This window comes from Thamnophis sirtalis, unplaced genomic scaffold, assembly GCF_051295495.1.
Source record: "Thamnophis sirtalis isolate CommonGarterSnake01/CBP01778 unplaced genomic scaffold, rThaSir2_p1.2 scaffold_1, whole genome shotgun sequence".
In the NCBI taxonomy this organism is placed as follows: domain Eukaryota; kingdom Metazoa; phylum Chordata; class Lepidosauria; order Squamata; family Natricidae; genus Thamnophis; species Thamnophis sirtalis.
Window position 1 is genome coordinate 170691131 of NW_028261381.1, and position 20830 is coordinate 170711960.

At 41.5% G+C, this 20830-nt stretch overlaps 1 protein-coding gene across 1 annotated transcript in view; it reads right to left on the bottom strand.

Moving 5' to 3' along the window:
• Positions 1-19629, bottom strand: part of EFNA2 (ephrin A2) — a 367548-nt gene extending 347919 nt beyond the window's left edge. Inside the window, exon 1 of the mRNA XM_087703267.1 lies at positions 18549-19629. Within this exon, the coding sequence (XP_087559393.1) occupies positions 18549-18670 (122 nt within the window). The 5' untranslated portion in view covers positions 18671-19629. The remainder of the gene's footprint in view (positions 1-18548) is intronic.
• Between the last annotated feature and the right edge of the window lie 1201 nt (positions 19630-20830).

The window sequence follows — 20830 nt, forward strand, 5'->3', positions numbered from 1 at the left end:
CCTATATACAAACCCACAAATCCATTTTATACACAGGCTTGCGACTCGCCGCCAAAGAGGCCTCTGAATGGGTGCCCAGCAAAATAAGGAAAGGCATCAAGAAGGAAAGCAACCCCCGATGCCATGCTTGAAGAACTGCTAAGGAAGCGCTGGCGTGGAGGCATTTCCCAAATAAGCAGCTCAGGCTGACTTTCAAACCGGTCCAAATCCCTACTCAGCGGCAATCTTTAAGCCATTTCTAATTTCTCAGCCAAAACCTCACTTCTAGCGATTGTCAAGAGGCCAGCAAGAAAACAAGGCCGCGGAGGAGGAGGAGGAGGAGAAGGAAGGCCGCGGATGCGCTTTCTGGCTTCTTTGGAGAAGGCCGGAATTAAAATGTTATAAATAAATGTACGTCAGTGTTATCTGACAATTCGAAGAGATGGGGTAGGGCGGCGGGGGGGGGGGGGAGAGAAATGTCTGTAATACACAAGATGGCATCTTCTTTAGCTGACAGAGACCTCGCCGTTTTTCAGTAATGATGAGTGGCGTCTTCTCTGAGCACTCGGGAGTGCAGGGGGGGGGGAAGCGCCAAGCGAATGTGATCAGGGATCCCTGGCACCAATTATGGCTTTGCTGTGTGCGATGTAGAGTCAAGAAAGCAACGGTCTACAGCTCGGGAGCTGGAAATTGGCTCTGCCTGCAGATCATCTCCTTCGGCCAAATCATCAAATCATCGGAAAGACTTATCCTCTCCTCCTAAGGGTGGAGCAAGAACTAGGAGGTGGGGGGGGGGCTTCCTTCGGTGGAAAAGCTCCAGCTGTTGGAAGGAGGAACACTGAAGTCCATGTTTCTCAACCTTGACAAGCCGGAGATGGGTGGACATCAACTCCCAGAAGTTCCAGCGGGTGTAAGAGTTGAGGTCCACCCATGTCAAGCTTGCCGGAGTTGGGAAGCACACTGGGATGCAAATGGCTGGAGCTTAAGTTAAGCTATTCTATGTTCTAAGTCACAGGCCTTCAAACTTGGCTTTCTGGTGTATTCTGAGAGTTGAATCCCACAAGTCTTAAAGTTGCCCAGTTTGGGGACCCCTGTATGTAAACCAGTGCGTAGGAGAGGAAATTATCAATGCCACCCATATGGGTTTCCCCCCCCCCAATTCCTTTTCCAGGTGCCTCTTTCCAGGTGTCCCCCCTGGAAGTTCTAGTCCTATCTTAGGCATGAAAGCCAGCTGGGTGATTTTGGGCTAATCACCAGGAGACTGTGAGTTCTAGATCTATCTTAGGCATGAAGGCCAGCTGGGTGACTTTGGGCTAATCACCAGGAGACTGTGAGTTCCAGTCCCGCCTAAATCATGAAAGCCGATTGGGTATCTTTGAGCTCATCACCAGGAGACTGTGAGTTCTAGTCCCACCTAAATCATGAAAGCCGACTGGGTATCTTTGAGCTCATCACCAGGACTCTGTGAGTTCTAGTCCCGCCTAAATCATGAAAGCCGATTGGGTATCTTTGAGCTCATCACCAGGAGACTGTGAGTTCTAGTCCCACCTAAATCATGAAAGCCGACTGGGTATCTTTGAGCTCATCACCAGGACTCTGTGAGTTCTAGTCCCACCTAAATCATGAAAGCCGACTGGGTATCTTTGAGCTCATCACCAGGAGACTGTGAGTTCCAGTCCCGCCTAAATCATGAAAGCCGATTGGGTATCTTTGAGCTCATCACCAGGAGACTGTGAGTTCTAGTCCCACCTAAATCATGAAAGCCGACTGGGTATCTTTGAGCTCATCACCAGGACTCTGCGAGTCCTCGTCCCACCTAAATCATGAAAGCCGATTGGGTATCTTTGAGCTCATCACCAGGACTCTGTGAGTTCTAGTCCCGCCTAAATCATGAAAGCCGACTGGGTGTCTTTGAGCTCATCACCAGGACTCTGTGAGTTCTAGTCCTGCCTAAATCATGAAAGTCGATTGGGTATCTTTGAGCTCATCACCAGGAGGCTGTGAGTTCTAGTCCCACCTAAATCATGAAAGCTGACTGGGTGTCTTTGAGCTCATCACCAGGACTCTGTGAATTCTAGTCCCGCCTTAGGCATGAAAGGCAGGTCTTCGTGCCAATCCCTCTCTCTCCCTCCAACTCGCCTCACAGGGTTGTTTTTGTGGGGCAAATAGGAGGGGGAAAGTGTGTGGGATATATCAAGTTTGTTTGCCAAAAAATAATGTAGGTGGGATGCAAACAAATGAAATAAACTGAAACCCATAATTCCGTGCCCTGCGCTCTGGAAGGACAGAGGTCTTGCTGTGCCCCTACAAGTAATGGCAGGGCAGACGGTCTTAGGCGTTCTTTGCTTAATCAATGTCAAAAAACAAGCCAAGATTTCACAGGCGAAATTCTTGACTGGCACCGCATTTGTCTATACTGGCACGGGGAGGTGGAGGGTGGGGGTGGAATCCATTTTAATTCTGAAGCCACCACTCTGTATTTGCCCTACAAATGGTCTAATCCGGCTTTCACGTTTGCCCATATCCAATTTCTAACGCTAGAATTTTATGAAATTATTTATGGATTTTAATTAGTTCCTTGCTTTAAGAAATGAACCTGCTCCAGGGTATGTCAAATCCATTTCATAGCAAGGATACGAGCCATTCAGTATTTCAAAAGTGACAACTACAGCTTTTCTGCAAGCTTGAGGTTTTTTTGTTTTTTTGTTTTATTATATTATTTTTTTTCCCCTGCTGCAACGATTCCAAATTCTCTCTTCTTTCTCGGCTGTCTCCGCTCAGAGCTGCCTTGAAACAGTCCTGAGAACTGCTATGGAAGCCAAAGGGAGCTTGTTTAATATAGACAGATAAAGCATCGTCGTCCTGTGCCAGGAACCAATTTTGCTAGCTAAGATGGCGAGGAGGCAATGTGGGGCAGAAGAAGCTGGTGAAACGCAAGCCAGACCCAAGGGCCATTTTTTTTCTTAAAACCTTTGCTGCAGACAAGGATCAAGCCACAGAAGAATCTGCACGTTGCCCCACATAATTTAGATCGCTTAGGTGGTTAAGGGGAAAAAAAGGCAATGTTTTTACGTTTGCTTTGCTTTTCTCTTGCCTTGCGCCTTTAATTGCTTTGGCAAACTCCTTCTGATTTCTTTTCTCAGCTTTGCATAAACGCCACCGGTTACCCTCAAAATATGTTGGCAGGGAATGTAAGCAGGATGCAAAAAAACGTAATAATTTAATGTGTATGTGTGTTTGTGTGGAGAGAGAGAATAAAAGATTAGGATAGAGAGATAGAGAGAGAGAGAGAGATAGAGAGAGAGAGAGAAGATAGATAGATACAGTAGATAGATAGATGAGAGAGAGAATAGATGGATGATAGATGATAGATAGATATGTAGCTAGCTAGCTAGCTAGATAGATAGATAGATAGATAGATAGATAGATAGATAGATAGAATGAATAGATGGATGATAGATAGATAGATAGATAGATAGATAGATAGATAGATAGAATAGATGGATGATAGATTGATAGATAGATAGATAGATAGATAGATAGATAGATAGATAGATAGATAGATAGATAGATAATAGATAGATAGATAGATAGATAGATAGATAGATAGATAGATAGATAGAATGACTAGATGGATGATAGGTAGGTAAGTAGGAAGGAAGGAAGGCAGGGACAGAGAGACAGACAGAGACAGTCAGACATGATCGACAGTTATAATATATATAAAATGAAACATATGCTTAGGGATGGATGGATGGATGGACATATAACTATTAAATATAAATACAGATTTAAAGTCCTTTGATGGAGATGGGCAGTTCAGAAATATAAACATAGATAGATAGATGATAGACAGATAGATAGATTATAGATAGATAGATAGATAGATAGATAGATAGATAGATAGATAGATAGATAGATAGATAGATAGAATAGATGGATGATAGATAGATGATTGATAGATAGATAGATAGATAGATAGATAGATAGATAGATAGATAGATAGATAGATAGAATGAATAGGTGGATGATAGGTAGGTAAGTAGGTAGGAAGGAAGGCAGGGACAGAGAGACAGAGACAGTCAGACATGATCGACAGTTATAATATATATAAAATGAAACATATGCTTAGGGATGGATGGATGGACATATAACTATTAAATATAAATAAAGATTTAAAGTCCTTTGATGGAGATGGCAGTTCAGAAATATAAACATAGATAGATAGATGATAGATAGATGATAGATAGATAGATAGATAGATAGATAGATAGATAGATAGATAGATAGATAGATAGATAGATAGAGCTGTAGATATATAGATATAGGTGCAGGTGCATATATAGATATATAGATATAGGTGCAGGTGCATTTATAAATATAGTATTTATAAAGCTGCCCTTCTTTCTCTGAACGGCACCCAATCGGAAATTAAAAGACACATAAAATTATATTAAAACTATAAAATTCAACAGAATTCAAACATGAGAAGCTACAAAAACCAGGCGCCAAATCCTGATGAAATGCACCTAGAAACAAAGAGAAGCGAAGCACAAATACTACTACCACGGATACATCTGTGCAGTATTATTTTTCATTTATTTATTTGTCGCTGTTGATACAGCTGCCCCGAATCCTAATGCGTTTGGAGTAGGAGCCAAAAAAAGCCACAATAAAAATGAAATCGCATACATAGGATTAAAAATAGCACTGTGAAAAGTCAATTGTCCTAAAAATCTATGAGTCAAAGATATACTGGAACAAAACTCGCTTGTTCATGAAATGCTGGCAGGATAGGAGCCATCTGCCCTTCTGGGGGAGGGGGGGGCTGTTCCATAAAATTGGGGGCACCACAGAAAAGGCCTACCATTTGACCCCCATGTCACATACCTTGTAGGGAATAGAGATCTGCAAAGAACACTAATATTTGACTCAGACTTCCATCCTTCCAAGGTCAGCAAAATGAGGACCCAGATTGTTGGGGGCAATATGCTAACTCTGTAAATCTCTTTGAAAGGACTGTAAAGCACTATGAAGCAGTATATAAGTGCTAAGTGTTATCTTTGAGCAGTGACGTGGTCAGATTTTGAGTGAAGAACGAAAGCAGCGATGAAAATGTCCAGAACTTACTACAGTAGGCTGTACTATACTGTACAAAAGTTCTCCACACTTACTACGGTATAAGTCAACCGTGTTTTCAAGGCCTCTTCTGGGCATCTTCCAAGAGAAACACTGCATTGCTAGCTTCAAGCAACAAACCAACTTGAGATGATGAGATGCCCATCAACCCCTTCAAACCACACATTGCAAGTTCCAAAAAAAACAGTCAACCTATGTTTCTATGTATGTTTGGGCTCCAAGAGCACCGCAGATGGGGACTGCAGCCAAGAAATTAAAAGACGCTTGCTCTTGGGGCGGAAAGCTATGGCAAATCTCAACAGCATACAAAAAAGCAGAGACATCCCCCTGCCAACAAAAGTGTGTATAGTCAAGGCTCTGGTTTTCCCAGTTGCAATGTATGGCTGTGAAGGTTGGACCATAAGAAAGGCTGAGTGCCAAAGAATGGAGGCCTTTGAACTCTGGTGCTGGAGAAGACTCCTGCAAGTCCCTTGGACTGCAAGGCGATCCAACCGGTCAGTCCTAGAGGAGATCAACCCTGACTGCTCTTAGAAGGCCAGATCCTGAAGATGAAACTCAAGTACTTTGGCCACCTAATGAGAAGGAAGGACTCACCGGAGAAGAACCTCATGCTGGGGAAGGTTGAGGGCAAAAGAAGAAGGGGAAGACAGAGAATGAGGTGGCTGGATGGAGTCACTGAAGCAGCAGGCATGAGCTTAAAAGAACTCTAGAGGATGGTAGAGAACAGGAAAGCCTGGAGGAACGTTGGGGTCGCGATGGGTCGGACACAACTTCACAACTAAAAACAACGTTGTCCTGCTTGGTGGTCTCCATGAATGTCAGAAGCAGGTTCTGGGCAGGACTTTGTTCAGAGATTTTTCTGGAGTGGAGAACTGAAGCAGAAAAAGGACGGCAAACTAGCAATTCACCCTGTCGGAATTATTTCAATGTCCTATTCCCACCAACTGGAAAAAAGCAGAATGACTTTAAATGGGGAAGGGGGACACCTAAGAACTTGATCCTTAGGAAAGACAATTGAGCTGAGAGTAGAGATAGAAGCTAAACCAGAACTTCCGCAAAAGAAACTAGGAAATTTAAAATTATTCAGCCAAGAATATGAAATCCTTTTACATTTCAGAAAAGGGTGTCCCAGAATTTTAAATGTTGTCCTGGCGTAGGACTTCACAGCATGTTTGATTTTGGAAGTCCTATAGACTTAATCAGTTTTTTTATTTCTCGGTCTCATTTTCAGTACTTCGGTGCATTCCCCACAAAGCTACAATCTAATAATTTTAAAGAGGTCTTCCTTCCAAGAAAAACATTTCCTTCCTATACTCTATGGCTGCATTCATGCAATGCGTTTAATCTTCTTAAGGCATTCGCCTACTTTCAAAACCACAACCTAAAGCATAAAGCTCGGTCTACCCCACCAAGCCAACCCAAAACCCCACACCAAACCAAGGTTAAAATTAATCCTGCCTGGGATATGTGAATGCAACTTCTAGATTTTTAATTTAACCAGATTAAGAGTGTGGCGCCGTGAGTCCCTTTGACATAAACAGCTGTAAAGCAAACAAAAACAATAACAAAAATTGTGACAGCGTCACCGGATCAAAGATTTCCCACCTTCCAATATCCAACGGAGGGGGGAAAAAATCCTTAAATCCTTAACTGTATTGCAAACATTTAAAAATAAAAATAACTCAAATAATATGCATTAACGCCTGGATAAGTGTTCACCTCTGGCGCTAATAAGCACTATCTTAAATGTGCCCACACAAAATTAAGTCCTACTTCAATGTAACCATGCACAGCAAGGATTATGTACAGAGATACTATTTCCAGTAGTGTGACCGCTAATTTAAATGAGAAATAAATGTTTTTCAGCCACTTCCGTGAATAAAACGGAATGGTTTGGGCAGCAAAACTGGAGTCTCTTCAAATCTGCTCTCCCTTTTGCCAGGACAAGGTCAAAATTCACCCTAGCGAAGGAGAACTATGTATAGGCTGACCATAGGGGGAAAAAAATAAGTGGTTAACTTTAAACCAATTTTGCAACCTTTCTCTAAATTGCTTGAGATTCCCGGGGAAATTGTGACCCACCCACCCCTAGTCTAGACATTTTGTTAGTACAAAATTAAGGAGATAAAGCACCAAGGTCAGAACGAGTAATGGCCACTGAATTTTTGGTTGCGTGTTCGTTCGGAATTTGGGAACGGAGATGGATTTGTTTAGGGCCCCTAAAAATGAAATTTCAAGAAAATTAGGGAAGGGAATTGGGTGGGGGGAGGTTGGCAAATCTGAGCCATTTTTCTTTCTTGACAGCCAATATGGTTGGGTTAAGTCAGAAATAAAAGAGGGGAGAAAAATATCTTATCCCCAAGCTATAATTCAAGAGTGAACCGGTGACACCACCAGCAACTCTTAAATGGCTAAAGACATAGATGACTGTTTGCAGATGGATGCAGAAATGAGCAGAAGAAAATAAAAATGGTTCTGGCACCATGAACTCTACAATTTGAAGTCATATAATAGAGGAGGGAAACGGGATGGAAGGAATTAGTTGCATCGGTGTTATTGTGAAAGATTATTATGGAGTTCACTAAAATCAGGAGTGACCCGAAATATGAACAATTTATCATATCGTAGGGGTTAGGGGATCATACTTAAAACAAGGAAATATCACACACACACACACACACACACTTTCTATTTATACACTTTCTTCTTTCCATTTGAACCTCTTTGCAAACCTCACCCTTTTTACAAAACCTTTGGCGTTAATCCATCGTCCTTATCCTACCTACTTCAAATGAATTTTGTAGCGGTAGAGGTAATTAATTTATACCTAATGTTCTTCTTTATTTGACCCCCCCCCCCCGGTTTTCTGGATAGTACCCCACCCATTGTAAAATAGCCAGTAATTTGTACCCCTTTCCAATTCTATTTAAACCATTGACTCTATTTTTCATTCTCTGTTCTTCTCTCCTTTACACAGACAAAATGTAAATCATAAGCTCGGGGAATCATCTTTTCAGCTGTTATTATTCTCATGTGTCATTTTTACTGATCAAACATTAAAAAAAGATGAGTAGACATATACATGTGTGCGTATGCATGCGTGTGTGTATATATATGTGTGTGTAACATATTTATATATAGGTATGTGTAATATATGCTTAGTATACATGTAGATATGTATATATGCATATATGTCTATGTTTGCAATACATGTATATATGTGTATGTAATATAGTGCATGTGTCTATGTATTACATATGAGTCTACATGTGTACATATGTATTATACATAATATATGCACATTATATATATGTGTGTATGTATGTATGTATATATATATACATACGATATATATATATATATTACACACACACACACACACACACACACACACACACACACATATATATATATTACATGGGAAAAGACCTGAATACATCAAGACTAGCATACCTACACCCGTGAAAATCTATGAAAACAAATACATATATACATACATACATACATGCACACATATATATACACATACATATATACATGCATATATATACACATACACACACACATATATATACACACACATACATATATACATGCATATATATATATATATATATATATATATATATATATATATATATATATATATAAGATTTTACTTTATTTTACTTTACCTTTATTTATTTATCAGCACAAATAATACAACAAATACATACATACATACATACATACATACACACACACACACACAAACACATGCATATATATACACACACACTTTACAGGATGTTTATATGCAATAAACATCACCTTTAAATAGCATGGTTTTGTTGATTAGACACACAGCATCTTGATCTAAGAAAATATTCAATGTAAGTATCAAAATAAAAGACAAAACACCATGAGGAGGTACATTTGGGTGAACAGTCACACACTCACAAAATATACACATATGTATAATATAAATACACCCTTGTGACTTTTTTTTTGTACTTCTGTAAAGTACGTTCCACTGAAATACACGTCCATGGGGATACATATGTTCGTATTTTCTTCAGCTGTACAGCTACTGTTATATAATGATTTCTCGTAATTAGGACAAAAGCACCAAACGAGGGAAACAGAAGACGCCTAACACAAGCAGAGACACATGGGTTGGTTAAAACCATCAAGGCAGAAAGGCCTCTAACCTAAATATATGTCTTCGTATGTCACCGAAATCCTGGCGTGTTTCTTTTTAAAAAAAAACAGCACACTGAGAGAGCCCATTAGGCGTTGTTCACACATGCCTACGTGCTAAAACCAAGATGGTGGTGCAAAACCGAAGGTGTAAGCCGAACTGTGCTACAATTTAGAACCGGGAGGGTTGACGCGCTGGCCTTTATTTGCACCCCAAAACCTTCAACCCCCCCAAGACTCAAACCAATGAGACGACAGGGGAAGGCAAGTGTAAGACCAACGACAGCCCGACCGACCCCACCTTTCGCTTAGAATTCAGCACACAAGGCAGCCAAATATATAACCTGTGGGGAAACACAATTGTGTCCCCCAGAGAGAGAAATTGGACCTTGTTTGCATCTGCTGTTTATTAACCGCCCGGCTGAGGCAGCTCAAAGAACCAATAAAGAGGATTTAACGGTTTGGGAGAATGGGCAGGCCAACTGGATATTTGAAAAGGAAGGCAGGGTGGGGTGGCGGGGAAGAATGCATTTTAAAATGATAACTTTTTTTTTTAAAGGGGGGCATAATGGCATTTGAGGAACTCTGCCCCGATTCGGGGGGGTGGGAGGAAGGAGCAGGGAAATTTGTTATATTTTTTTTCCCCCCTCTACCAGTGAAAGCCGGTAGAAAAGGTTTGGTTTAAATTGGATCTGGGGAAATCAAGAGCGAAGATTTGAGAATAAATGGACCCACTTGAAGTTAAGATGCTGGGCAGGGAGATGAGAGATTCCCTACCCTGAAAAGGGGACACAGAACCCCTTTAAAGGATGAATGGAAAACAAGGGTGAAATGTAGCAAGGAATTAATGTTAATGTACGTGCAAGAGCAGGTCAAAATAATAACCGTACACACACACACACACACACACACACACACACACACACACACACACCAAAAAATAGGCCCTCCCTGCATAATCCTGCAAAGGTTTCTATGATTTATAGTCAAGGGTATACTGGGGAAATAAGCTGAGATACCTCTCTCATCAGAAAGCAAACAAGCTTTGTAACTGAGTGGCCACCGTACATTTTCCCATCAGAAAACAAACATGTCACCCTCATAATCCCTAGAATTTGTAAACGGTTTATAGTGATCATCTTTTAGACTATAGGGATGCGGTGGGTGGGGATTACGAAAACATTTTAAAAAATTAAAAACAAAAACAAACAAACAAAGAGGACTAGAAACTTGACCAAAGGAAAAAAAAAGAAAGCAAACAAGAGCTTGTAACTTGAGTGGCCACGATACATTCCTCCTTCCTGTCTTAACATTGTTGTGTTCTGTCTAGAAAACAACGCAATCTTGGAGATCCAGCTTCTTTAAAATCCGTGATGGAATATACCGTGGGTCCTAATAAGGACACACTTTGTAGATATCTTCCATAAATTGTGTTGCGGGTTTTTTTTTGTGGGGAGAGGAGAAACCAAATAGGAAAAGAATGTTGTTCATCCCACTTATCTTAACCTGAAATCCACTTTGGGAATTATAATCACAGATTCCTACCTTTTCCAGAAAGGTAGTTTAATTTAGCGCCAACCCTAATTGGTTGTCTCTGAAGGCTATTCTGGTTATTTTTTTTTACCCATTGTTTGTTATTGATGAGGAGGACTACTACATTCTATGCCACGGAGATTTCCGTATCTTCACCGTGGATTTTTTTTTTTTTTTTTTGGCTTGACTTGTGCTGTAGACCATGGAATCTTTTTGATTGTTAACGGGTAAGCAAACACTTTTAATCAATAGTTTTATTTAATTGATAAGGAGAGGATAGGTAAAAGAGAGAGAGAGAAATTCCACCGCTTGGAGAAGAGAATAAAGATGGTGGAAGAATTGAACGCCTCCAGATGGACTGTGGGTCTCAATTTTGCTGTAAAAAAATGGCTTTTTATAGCAACTACATCAGAAGGGAGGTATTGGTTGTGTTTTAAGACGGGCAGCCACACAAACCTTTTAAATAAATAAAAGAAATGGAAGAAATGATGGTGTCACTCTTCCAGAACAGGAAGAATAGGGAGATGTTTTCAGTTAGGCTGGATTTTTCTGCTGTACCCTCTTATTTCGCCCGTGTTCTTCAAAAGAAGAATTATTTTGTTGTTAGTGGTGGAGAAATCAGGGACTTTCCAACCCTGATTTCAGCCAAACAAAAAGATTATGGAGGGGAGGAAATCATCTTTCTGATTTTCTTTTCATACCTTCTTGCCCATCCCATTCTTTGCCTGCCTGCCTATTTCAGAACAATTGAAGACCATAATGGATCTTCAGAAGGATGAAGCTACCATCACAAGAAAGGGCTGGGTGAAGTACCCCAAACATTAAGCAGAGTCAAGGGGGGGGGAAACCCCACAAATTGTCGCAGTTACATTTTTTTTACTTACTAAATTAAATTATCAATACAGTGGGATAGAATTCAGCAAGAAAAATTCATGATGAACCTCAAAAGGTAGGTTTCTTCTTGAGAAGATAAAAGATGAATAGGCAGAAGCTTAGACACTGAACCAGCTCAACGCTTATTTATCAGCCATTTCACTCAGATGGGGTCTTTAAAAAACGTTTTCCAAGAATGCCAGACTGAAAGCCATCTCTTCTCCAGAGAAGAGGAACCCTGAAGTCTACATGTGCTTGTTATTAATTAAGCTCCAAGTTGCTGTTGTTTCCTTCCCATCCTCAGAGTTCTCTCTTATAGTGGTTCACCATCAAAGATCCTAACTTCAGTTTGCTTCCAATGCCTTCATCTTTTGTGTTTGTGAGATACCACAATGGAAATCACAGGTGATTTGAGGAGAAGACACTCTCTCCCTTATTCCTTCCCCCCAAAATGCAGTACCTAAGCATCCGATTCCTTCTGAAATTAGGAAGCTTCTTCTGAAATTAGGAAGCTTCGTGGAACCACCAAAAACTGATCTTAAGAATTTATTCAGATCAGCAGATGAATCTTTTAACACCATTCATTCTCTTGCGGAGAAATCTGAGTCAACTCACAGCCCGGTGGTCGTCTCCAGAAATGTTCACAAGATTGCAAACTGATTTCCCGTAATTCTACAAATTTGCTGAGAATTTCGAGTCATTTATATTTGAGGGGGAGAAGAGAAGGATGGAGAGAGACACTGGGAGAATTGAAACAACAGTCCCATCAGTGAAAGCTCTTTGGGAAGAAATAATAACAACAATTGAACAAGAGAAACATTTGTGTGGCTAAATACAGGCCAGGAGGGCAAAGGAAAATAAAATAATGGGATGGATCTGCGTTTGCCAATTGAGAGAGAAAATAGCCAACCATTTACCCATCTCTCTATTTCCCCTCCACTTTTTCCTTCTGCAGATAGATAGATAGATAGATAGCTATGTAGTGGTCTCCTTGGGAATTCATCTGGTAGCAAGGAAGCTGTCATTCTAGAATTACACTAAAACTGCCCATTACACTGTGGCAGGTGGCGTGAACAACAATGACAAATCTTTATCTCTGATACTTTGGAAATGATTTCTCTGGTCAGACCATCACAAAGAACAGAAATGTGCTTGGGTTTCTAACAGCATCTCAGCTCTTGCACGGAATGGGGACATCTTGACTCCGAAGCCCATCCAGCTCCCAGATAAAAAAAAACCCACCACCAAAATCACAGGGGTTTTACCTACACCGAATTATGGGTCACCACCCAATCTTTCCAGGCACTTGGGTTTGGCATCTATCCACACTCAACCCAAAGTCGTTTGAACCCTTGGGAATTTTACAATCAGAAGACAGGCCAACCTCTTGACCCAAATGATTACCAGTTAAGGAATCCTTCTGCACACCTCCAGAGTAAAGAAAGCAACTCGGCACAGCGTTGCGAACCAGACAAAACACACACCTATTTGCAAAATACGTTTGATATTTCACATCGAATGCTGTTCTGGTGCAAAGGGATATTCCTAAATTTACCAAAAGAAAGGTGGTGGCAGGAGGAAAGCCAGAGGGAAGCTATCCTTAAAGATTTTCTTGGCCGTACGTGAAGTTTGGTGCTCCAAAGTGGACAACCATCCTTAGTCTTCTTTGTGAATCTCAAGTTGGCTTATTGGAAGCCGCAAGTTGAATTCTGCTCAAGAAGCAAACCTATCTCAGGATGTTTTTCCTTGCTGGAAATGTAATATGGCGGCCGTTTTTCTGGGATGACAGCAGGTTTCTACGACGCCTAGAGTTTTTTTTTTAAATTCAACCTCAGCTTGGCTTGAGGAATTTCAGATTAAAAACACCACTCCACCACCATTACCCCGCCCCCACCCCAAATACACACACACACATCATTTTAAACACACACGGGACTCTCCACCCTTGTCTAACGCCTAACCTTTCCCACCTGCCGATATTTCAATCAACAGCCTACGCAGAGACATATTTAATAAACATCTCTCAAATGTTCTCCAGACCCGTGGCCACCACATAAAAACACGCTGACGGGTCGGTGATATCAAGAATGCCTGCGGGGGATCAAAAATTACATTCAGAATGGGCGAAGTTCCCGGTGTCTCAATTTACAATTGATTTTTAATTTAGACACAATTATCAAGGAAGGCATCCCCTTTCCTCAGACGAGGAGGCAAATGTGCCACAAGACGAGAAACGGTGGCTTTCAGAGGGGAATAATAAAAGGGGGAAAGAGAGCTGCAGAAGAAGGGAAATTATAGACGTGGAAGATTTTGTGGGATTTTTACATCTTCGGGTCTTCCTCAGCCTTCCAAGAGGGGGAAAAACGGTATATTATCTTGACTTCATCTCTTCAGTTTTCTAATTTCCACTGTACATTCAGGACTTTGTGGTGGATTTATACGCAAATCTAGAATTTCAGACCAAGGTGCATTCATCTTATTGAGGATCTTTTTTTCCTACTATTGAACCACAAACCATTATTTTTCAGCGGCTGAAACTATCTCAGTCAGTTATGGATATTATTCAAAACTAAAGAGGGGGGGGACTATCTTTTTTTCCCCTCAAGCACTGAGCAAGATCTACTTTGAAATTCTTATTTTCCAAGTTCTTTAGGAAAGGATTCCCTCAATCAATCTAAAGGGTAGGGGAGCTCGCCCAGCACTGTCCTAGCGATACAAACTCTTACTCACTTAAGTTTCAACACAACTGACACACTTTCCAGAAAACTGACACCATGAAATGTGAAAGAACTGCTAGCTGGATTTTGCGATTGTGATCAGTTAGAATCAAAACCGGCCTCTTTGCAACCCCTCTCCCTGCAAACTATTTTTGCACATCTGATTTGCTTTGGTTTTGGGGAAAGAGGAAAGAGCAATTGTGGTCAGGATGGTTAAGTTTTACCTGCGAACGCTAACACTATGAGAATAAACTAGGAAGTAGGCAAATTCACAGAAAAATAACACAGCCACAATCTGCATGATTATTAGGACAATTCACCAGCATTCGCTCAAACTATGTATAAAGTACTGGTAAGATGATAAAAAAAAAATATTTAGTTCTAGTGGCTCTGCATTAGACACATTTTTTTTCTTTAATTTATAAGAGTTTGTAACATTTTCTAATTTTTTGGGTAGGGAAACAGAACAGCGACTCCAAATATTTCACATTTCTCTTCAAAGCTGCATCCAGAACCTTTCAGATATTCCCACTAACGGGCCCCACTAATTTTTACAAAGCCAAGAATCAGGAAGTAGATAATCATAATTATCAATGATGTAAGAAATGGGAGGGAGGGGCCAGACCCAAAAATAAACCCTGGGAAAATCAAGTTGCCATAAAATATCTCCCACATCACACAAAGAAAGCCAAAGAAACATGGACAAAATAAAGGATGCGTTTTTTAAGACGAGGTTCAATGAAGATCAGTGGCCCACCGGCTTTTAAAAATAAAATAAAATAAAAATAAAAATCAGTCCAAATCAGACAAATTCATCTCTTTGGGATTTTGAGGTGAGGGGGAAAAAGTGGAAATAGCAATGCAAACTGTGGGGAAATGGGGGGGGGGATGAAAGAAGTTAATGGCTAGTAAAACAAATGGATAATTTCTCCGTGAGAAAAATAATCAATGTGACTCAAGTAGGTTGGCCTCAACCAACCAACCCTATTGCCCCCAAATTGAAAAGATTAAATTATGCCCAGTGCTTCGGGTTACTAAACTATGGTGGCAAAAGACCAAAAGTTGGTTGCAGAAGACAGCAAGTGCCACGAGAATATGATGGTCTCCAGAGATAACTTCCCTCGAATCTCAGCCATCACCTCCAAGATGGCCTCTAAACTTCTCTTCTATGTCCTTACAGTATGCAGGTTTGCCTTGAAATCAGCTCCCCGTTTCCTTCAAACCCAAAACATTTTGTTGGAGAATGAAGCTCTTTATTCCCCATGGCAAGAAGGGCAGAGAAGAAAAGATTTATCTCGTAAAGACTCTGAGTTGTGAACAAACCAAGAATACCCTTCCATTAAGAGCCCCCAGAAATCTGCAGGTTGGGGCATTCATATCCAATGGGGAGATTTTTTTTTATTATTATTTTTTAGGTGAAAAGTGATTGCCAGCGAACAATTCAGAATCCCAAGCTTTCCGTCTCTTGCGGGCCTTTCCATAATCGGATGACACCCCGGTCCATTTCTGCACGCATTAGCATAGCCCTGATACATCAGCAGGTAGCTAAGAGGCGCTGAAAACAAGTGTCACAACACAACTTGTGCCAAGAAACACAAAACCCTCCACCGTAGCCAAGGCACTCACAAAAAAAGAAAAAAGAAAAAAGAACCCGCAGGGATAATTTTACTGTGGCTCCCCTAAAAGTATTCCACGGATTGCTAATTTTGTGGGGAGTTTTTTTTTTTTTTTTAGCTTTTGCTCTAAATAAATGAATATTGCATTGGGGAACTAGTCTTTTCGTCTGGGTAAATAAAGGAGGAATTTCTCCTTGTTCCCTTTTTTATAGTTGGGCTCAAATTGCCAAAAGGAAAAGAAAGGGGGGGGGGGAAAGGTTTCCTAAGATTTCAAGAGTTAAAGAGAAAATGATGCACCCATGAAAGATTCAGAAGGGATGCACCATTTAGAAACACTAAATTCAATGTATGAAATACTAAACGGGGACCGGGGGGGGGGGGAGGAGGGAAAGTTAATGCAAGCTTCTCCTTCAATGGAGGCTGGATAAGAATCACTTTTTCCGAAAGTTTTTGTGTTGTTTTTTTTAAATTTAGAGGGTGGGCTTGGCGTTTTGCTAAGATTAAAGGAAGACGCTGTTATTTTTGGGGTTAAGATCCTGTCCATTATGAGCAATCAAAGATTTGGCTGTCATCCAACAGCCTGTTTCAGCTACTTCAGAAAGCTGTTATAAGCCCCTCAAGCAAGGGGGAAAAAAAGTCACTTCTGAATGCTTAGCTCTACTTTGGACCTAGGAAGAGTCAGAGGACTCATTTAAACACTGCTTGAGTTCACATTACAAGCCGGGTACACTACAGAAAGGCATGGACCAGGGTGGCATAAACAGGCCCCACGTTCTTGGGTTTACCTGACCATTATAACCCAACCAGTTTGCCAATTAGGGCTCTTTATATCAGAAGTGGACAAAAACAATCTAACCCACCCACCCATCCCCCCGAACAAAAAATATATAATCAACTACCGTGCCCTTCACCAAAAATCCATTTTCGGTCACCATCTTTGGGTGAGCTTCTAACATTTGCCAGCCTGACTCTTCAAAAAAAAATTGCTCAGTTTTAAGTGCCGTCACATTTAGAAATATCCTACAGGAACATTAAGGCAACTCCTCCACCCACCCCCCCATCTAAATTGGAAATATAAAACTTTCCTCTTCGGGCTGTGGTGGGGGAAAGATAATAAGGTCTGCCTATTTGGTCCAGCAAGTTAAAAAAAAAAAGAACGAAAAGAAAACCATATTTCCATCCAAAGTGGTTAAGGAGAGCGAGAAAGCGAGAGAGGCACAGTAGAAAACTGTTTTAATTTGACAAGATCGAGACCTTAAGTGACATATAATTGATTTTACAGTCTGCACCGCTTCAGAAAATTGTTCTCCTTGGCTGCACAGTCTTATGACTTCCTAGAACTGACTTCTGGATGACTGATTTAAATATTTCTTATTTTCAACAAGGTGCCAAAATGTAGGACAGCTGGTTGTCCGTGACCGAGTGTGTGTATGTTCGTGTGTGTTTGTGTGTCCATACCCCCCAAATGTTGAATTATTTGGGGGATTTGAAGCATGGGGGGAAGAGATGAGAGACAGAGGGCACCCCAGTGAAATATATCCAAGTTAGCCTGAAAATAGCAAAGGGATGTGAAATTTAAGCAAACCAAGCGTTCTTGGCCTCCGGGGACTTTGGTAAGAGAAAAGACGACCTGACCCATTTTTTTTGCTAAAAAAATATATATCCAGGAATAAGCATTCACAATAATGCCACCCCTCCCAACGATGACTAAGCAAATATCAATTTGCAAAAAAGAGACCAAAAGTGTTTTATGCGAGGTATTCTTCCAGCCCTTAGTAGTATACTATTTGCAATCATCATGACAAATTTTAGGAAGATGGGTTTGCCTGATCTGAACTTCCAGGCAAACCCAGATATGACCCCAGAACTGAGCTGAGCTAGAAAGAGATCAAAATAGCATCTCTCTGCCAGCCAAAAATTAGCCCCCACCCCCACAAAAAAAAGGGTCATTTTTATAAAAAAAAACCCAACCAGGTCACTTCCCAAGAGTTTGTAGGTTAATCTTCCTCACACCAGACAGGATAAAAACTCCACTTTCAAACTCCACTTCTGTCCTCTCTGCACTAGCAATCCACAGTGTGGGATGCATTTTTTTAAATAATAATAATAATAATAATAAGGTTGATAGTTTGGAAGGAGCAATTTTTCCCCTCCTGAACTGAGCTGGAAATATTTCCTCCAGCGGTCTCTTTACAGCAATTTTTCTAGTTAATGTCTTTTGCAAAAGGGGGTTGGGGAGCCAGAGACAAGATTTCTACCTCCATTTCAGGCATCCAAAGTGGGAAAACTTCTCTTCTTCCTTCCACTTTGTCCAATGTTCCCCACCCACACCCCAAAAAAACCCCAAACTGCTGGGAAAGTCCAAGGACCCCCTCCCTCAATTCCCCAACCTCTTCTCCCCCCCCCCAGAGCCCCACCCCATTCAAACTCAAGTGAGGACAGACAAAAAGCTTTTCCCCCCTTTTTTTCACCCCCAAGCTCGGCTTGGTCCCACTTTCCCCCCCAAACTTACCTAGGATTGGTTTTGTTCCAGTACACCGCGAAGCGATCCGAGATAACTTTGCTCCCGTCCTCCGTCCAGACACAAACCCCAATGAGGGCGACCACAAGCGCCGCTACCTCCGAAAGTTGCATTTTACTTGATTGGCGCTCGGTTTAACCTCCTCCTTTCTTTCTTTCTTCCTTTCTTTTTTTTGGGGGGGGGTGGAGGGAGAGATTTTTTTCTCTCTCCTATTTTTTCTTCTCCTTTCCTTTTGTTTTTTTGCAGCGCTTTTTTTGATGCTTTAAGAAGAAGGACCCCAGTTCATTTCTCCTTTTTATTTTGGCATGTTTCTTAAAATGTCTGGGGGTGAGTGGCAGGGGTCACCAGCCCTGTAATCGCCTCCGTCTGGCTTTCTCTCTCTCTCTCTCAGCCCCCCCTCCCGCCCCCCTTTGCGGGATGCCAACTTCTTCTTTTTCTTCTTATTTTTTTTTTGCAGGGGGGTGTGGAGGGAAAAAAAAACTGGGATTCCTGATTTATTGCACGGAGATGGAGCAGATTCTGTGTACCTTTGCAGTTCTTAAGATCTTCTTAGGGACGAAGTGGCGTAGCATCCTACGGTCCATCCAGGTTTCGGAAGCTCCTTGCAAAGTGATCCAGAGTCGGGATCACAAGCTTTCGAATGGGGGAGGAGGGGGGGGGTAAGTCTGTTTTGCTCTTTTTTTCCTTTTTTTCCCCCCCTTCTCTCCTAAAAAGGAGCGCTCTGCAAACTTCCTTCTCCTCCTGTGCTCCCCTTCTTAAACTCTTTGTAGGCGTGCAGCCATCCTGGCTGGAAGGACCTTCACCCACAGAGGGGGGGTTCTTCAAAAAGAGGAGAGGGGCAAAAAAAAAAATTCCAGAGGAAAAAGTCGCTTAATGGAAATAAATCACTCCCTCCCCTCTCTAACCATCTCCCAGATCTCACCAAGAAGGCAAAAAGGCAAGAAAAAGCTGTCAAGTCAGCAAGAGGAAAGTCTCAAGAGAAATCACTTCTGGATTCTGCCATGTCTAACCCTGGCAACAGCCACAAAAAAGAAGAAGGAGGAATTAAAACAATTCCTGGTTTTGATTTTATTTTATTTTTTGGGAAGGGGTGGGGGAGAGCTTTTCAAAGAGCCCACCGCTTTCTTTCCCAGATGGCAAGCAGTTGCCCAGAAACAGAATTAAATTAGGAATTCTTTCTTTTCCTCTTCTTCCACCTCCTCCTCTTCGCTAAAATCAAATAAATGTACTTTTCTCTTTAAAAAAAAAAGAAGGTTCCAAACATACATACAGTAGGGTGTAGTCCGAATTTTCCAGTTTTAAAGAGCTTTTTTTATTGCCTTTTCTTTCTTTCTTGAAATCTTCTCTCTCTCTTTTTTTTGTTAAACAGAATCTGTCCCGCCGAGGTTTTTTTTTTCTCCTTTAAAAAAAACATAAGACAAACAGATGAATAAAACGGATCCTTTGAACTCCTTTTCTGGAGTACTTCCATTTCATTTCCTCCCCACCCACCCCCTTTCTTCGCTCCCCAGCAAACTCCCAAGAACGCCCCTCGCCCCGTTCACACAACAGGTTTCTCACTTGCGAGAGAAAAAGACGCCTCCCCCCTCTCCCCTTCCGCCCCCCACCCCCAATTTTATTTTATTTTTTACTTTTCCTGCTTTTATTCCCACTTCTACTTTTCTCTTCTTCTAACAATGACGAGGGAAGCTCCCCTTATATATAAACCGAGAAGAAAGAAAGAACATAAGAGGCGCAGCGGCACAAGCAGCATTGCAAGGGGGGGGGGGAGGATGGAGAGAAGGAGGCAGGAGGAGGAGGAGGAGGAAAGCAAAGGGGTGTGTGCGCTCTCACGCTTGTGTGTGTGTGTGTGTGTGTGTGTGTGTGTGTGTGTGTGTGAATATACGGGGGGGGAAATGCAAGGTGAGTGCACAGGGGTGCCGATTTTCTCTTCCTTCCCTCCCTCCTTCCTTCCCTCCCTCCCACCCAATTTAAAATCCCAATTTAAAGGATTTTCTTTTTTTTATTAGGAATTAGCAATGCCCATCCTGCTTGGAAACGCACGTGATTCTGGATAAAACATGCTCCCCACCTTTCTCTCTCTCTCTCTCTCTTTTAAATCCCCCGTTCCGGAATCAAAAGAGGAAAAGAAAAAAAAGAAAGAAAGAAAAAGACAAGCAGCAAAGAAAGAAAGAAAGAAAAGGTAGCTAGATTCTCTCTCTCTCTCTCTCTCTCTTTTTGATGGTCCGTTTTAAAGCCTCCCCACTTTTATTAAGAGGTCTCCCCGCCGGCTC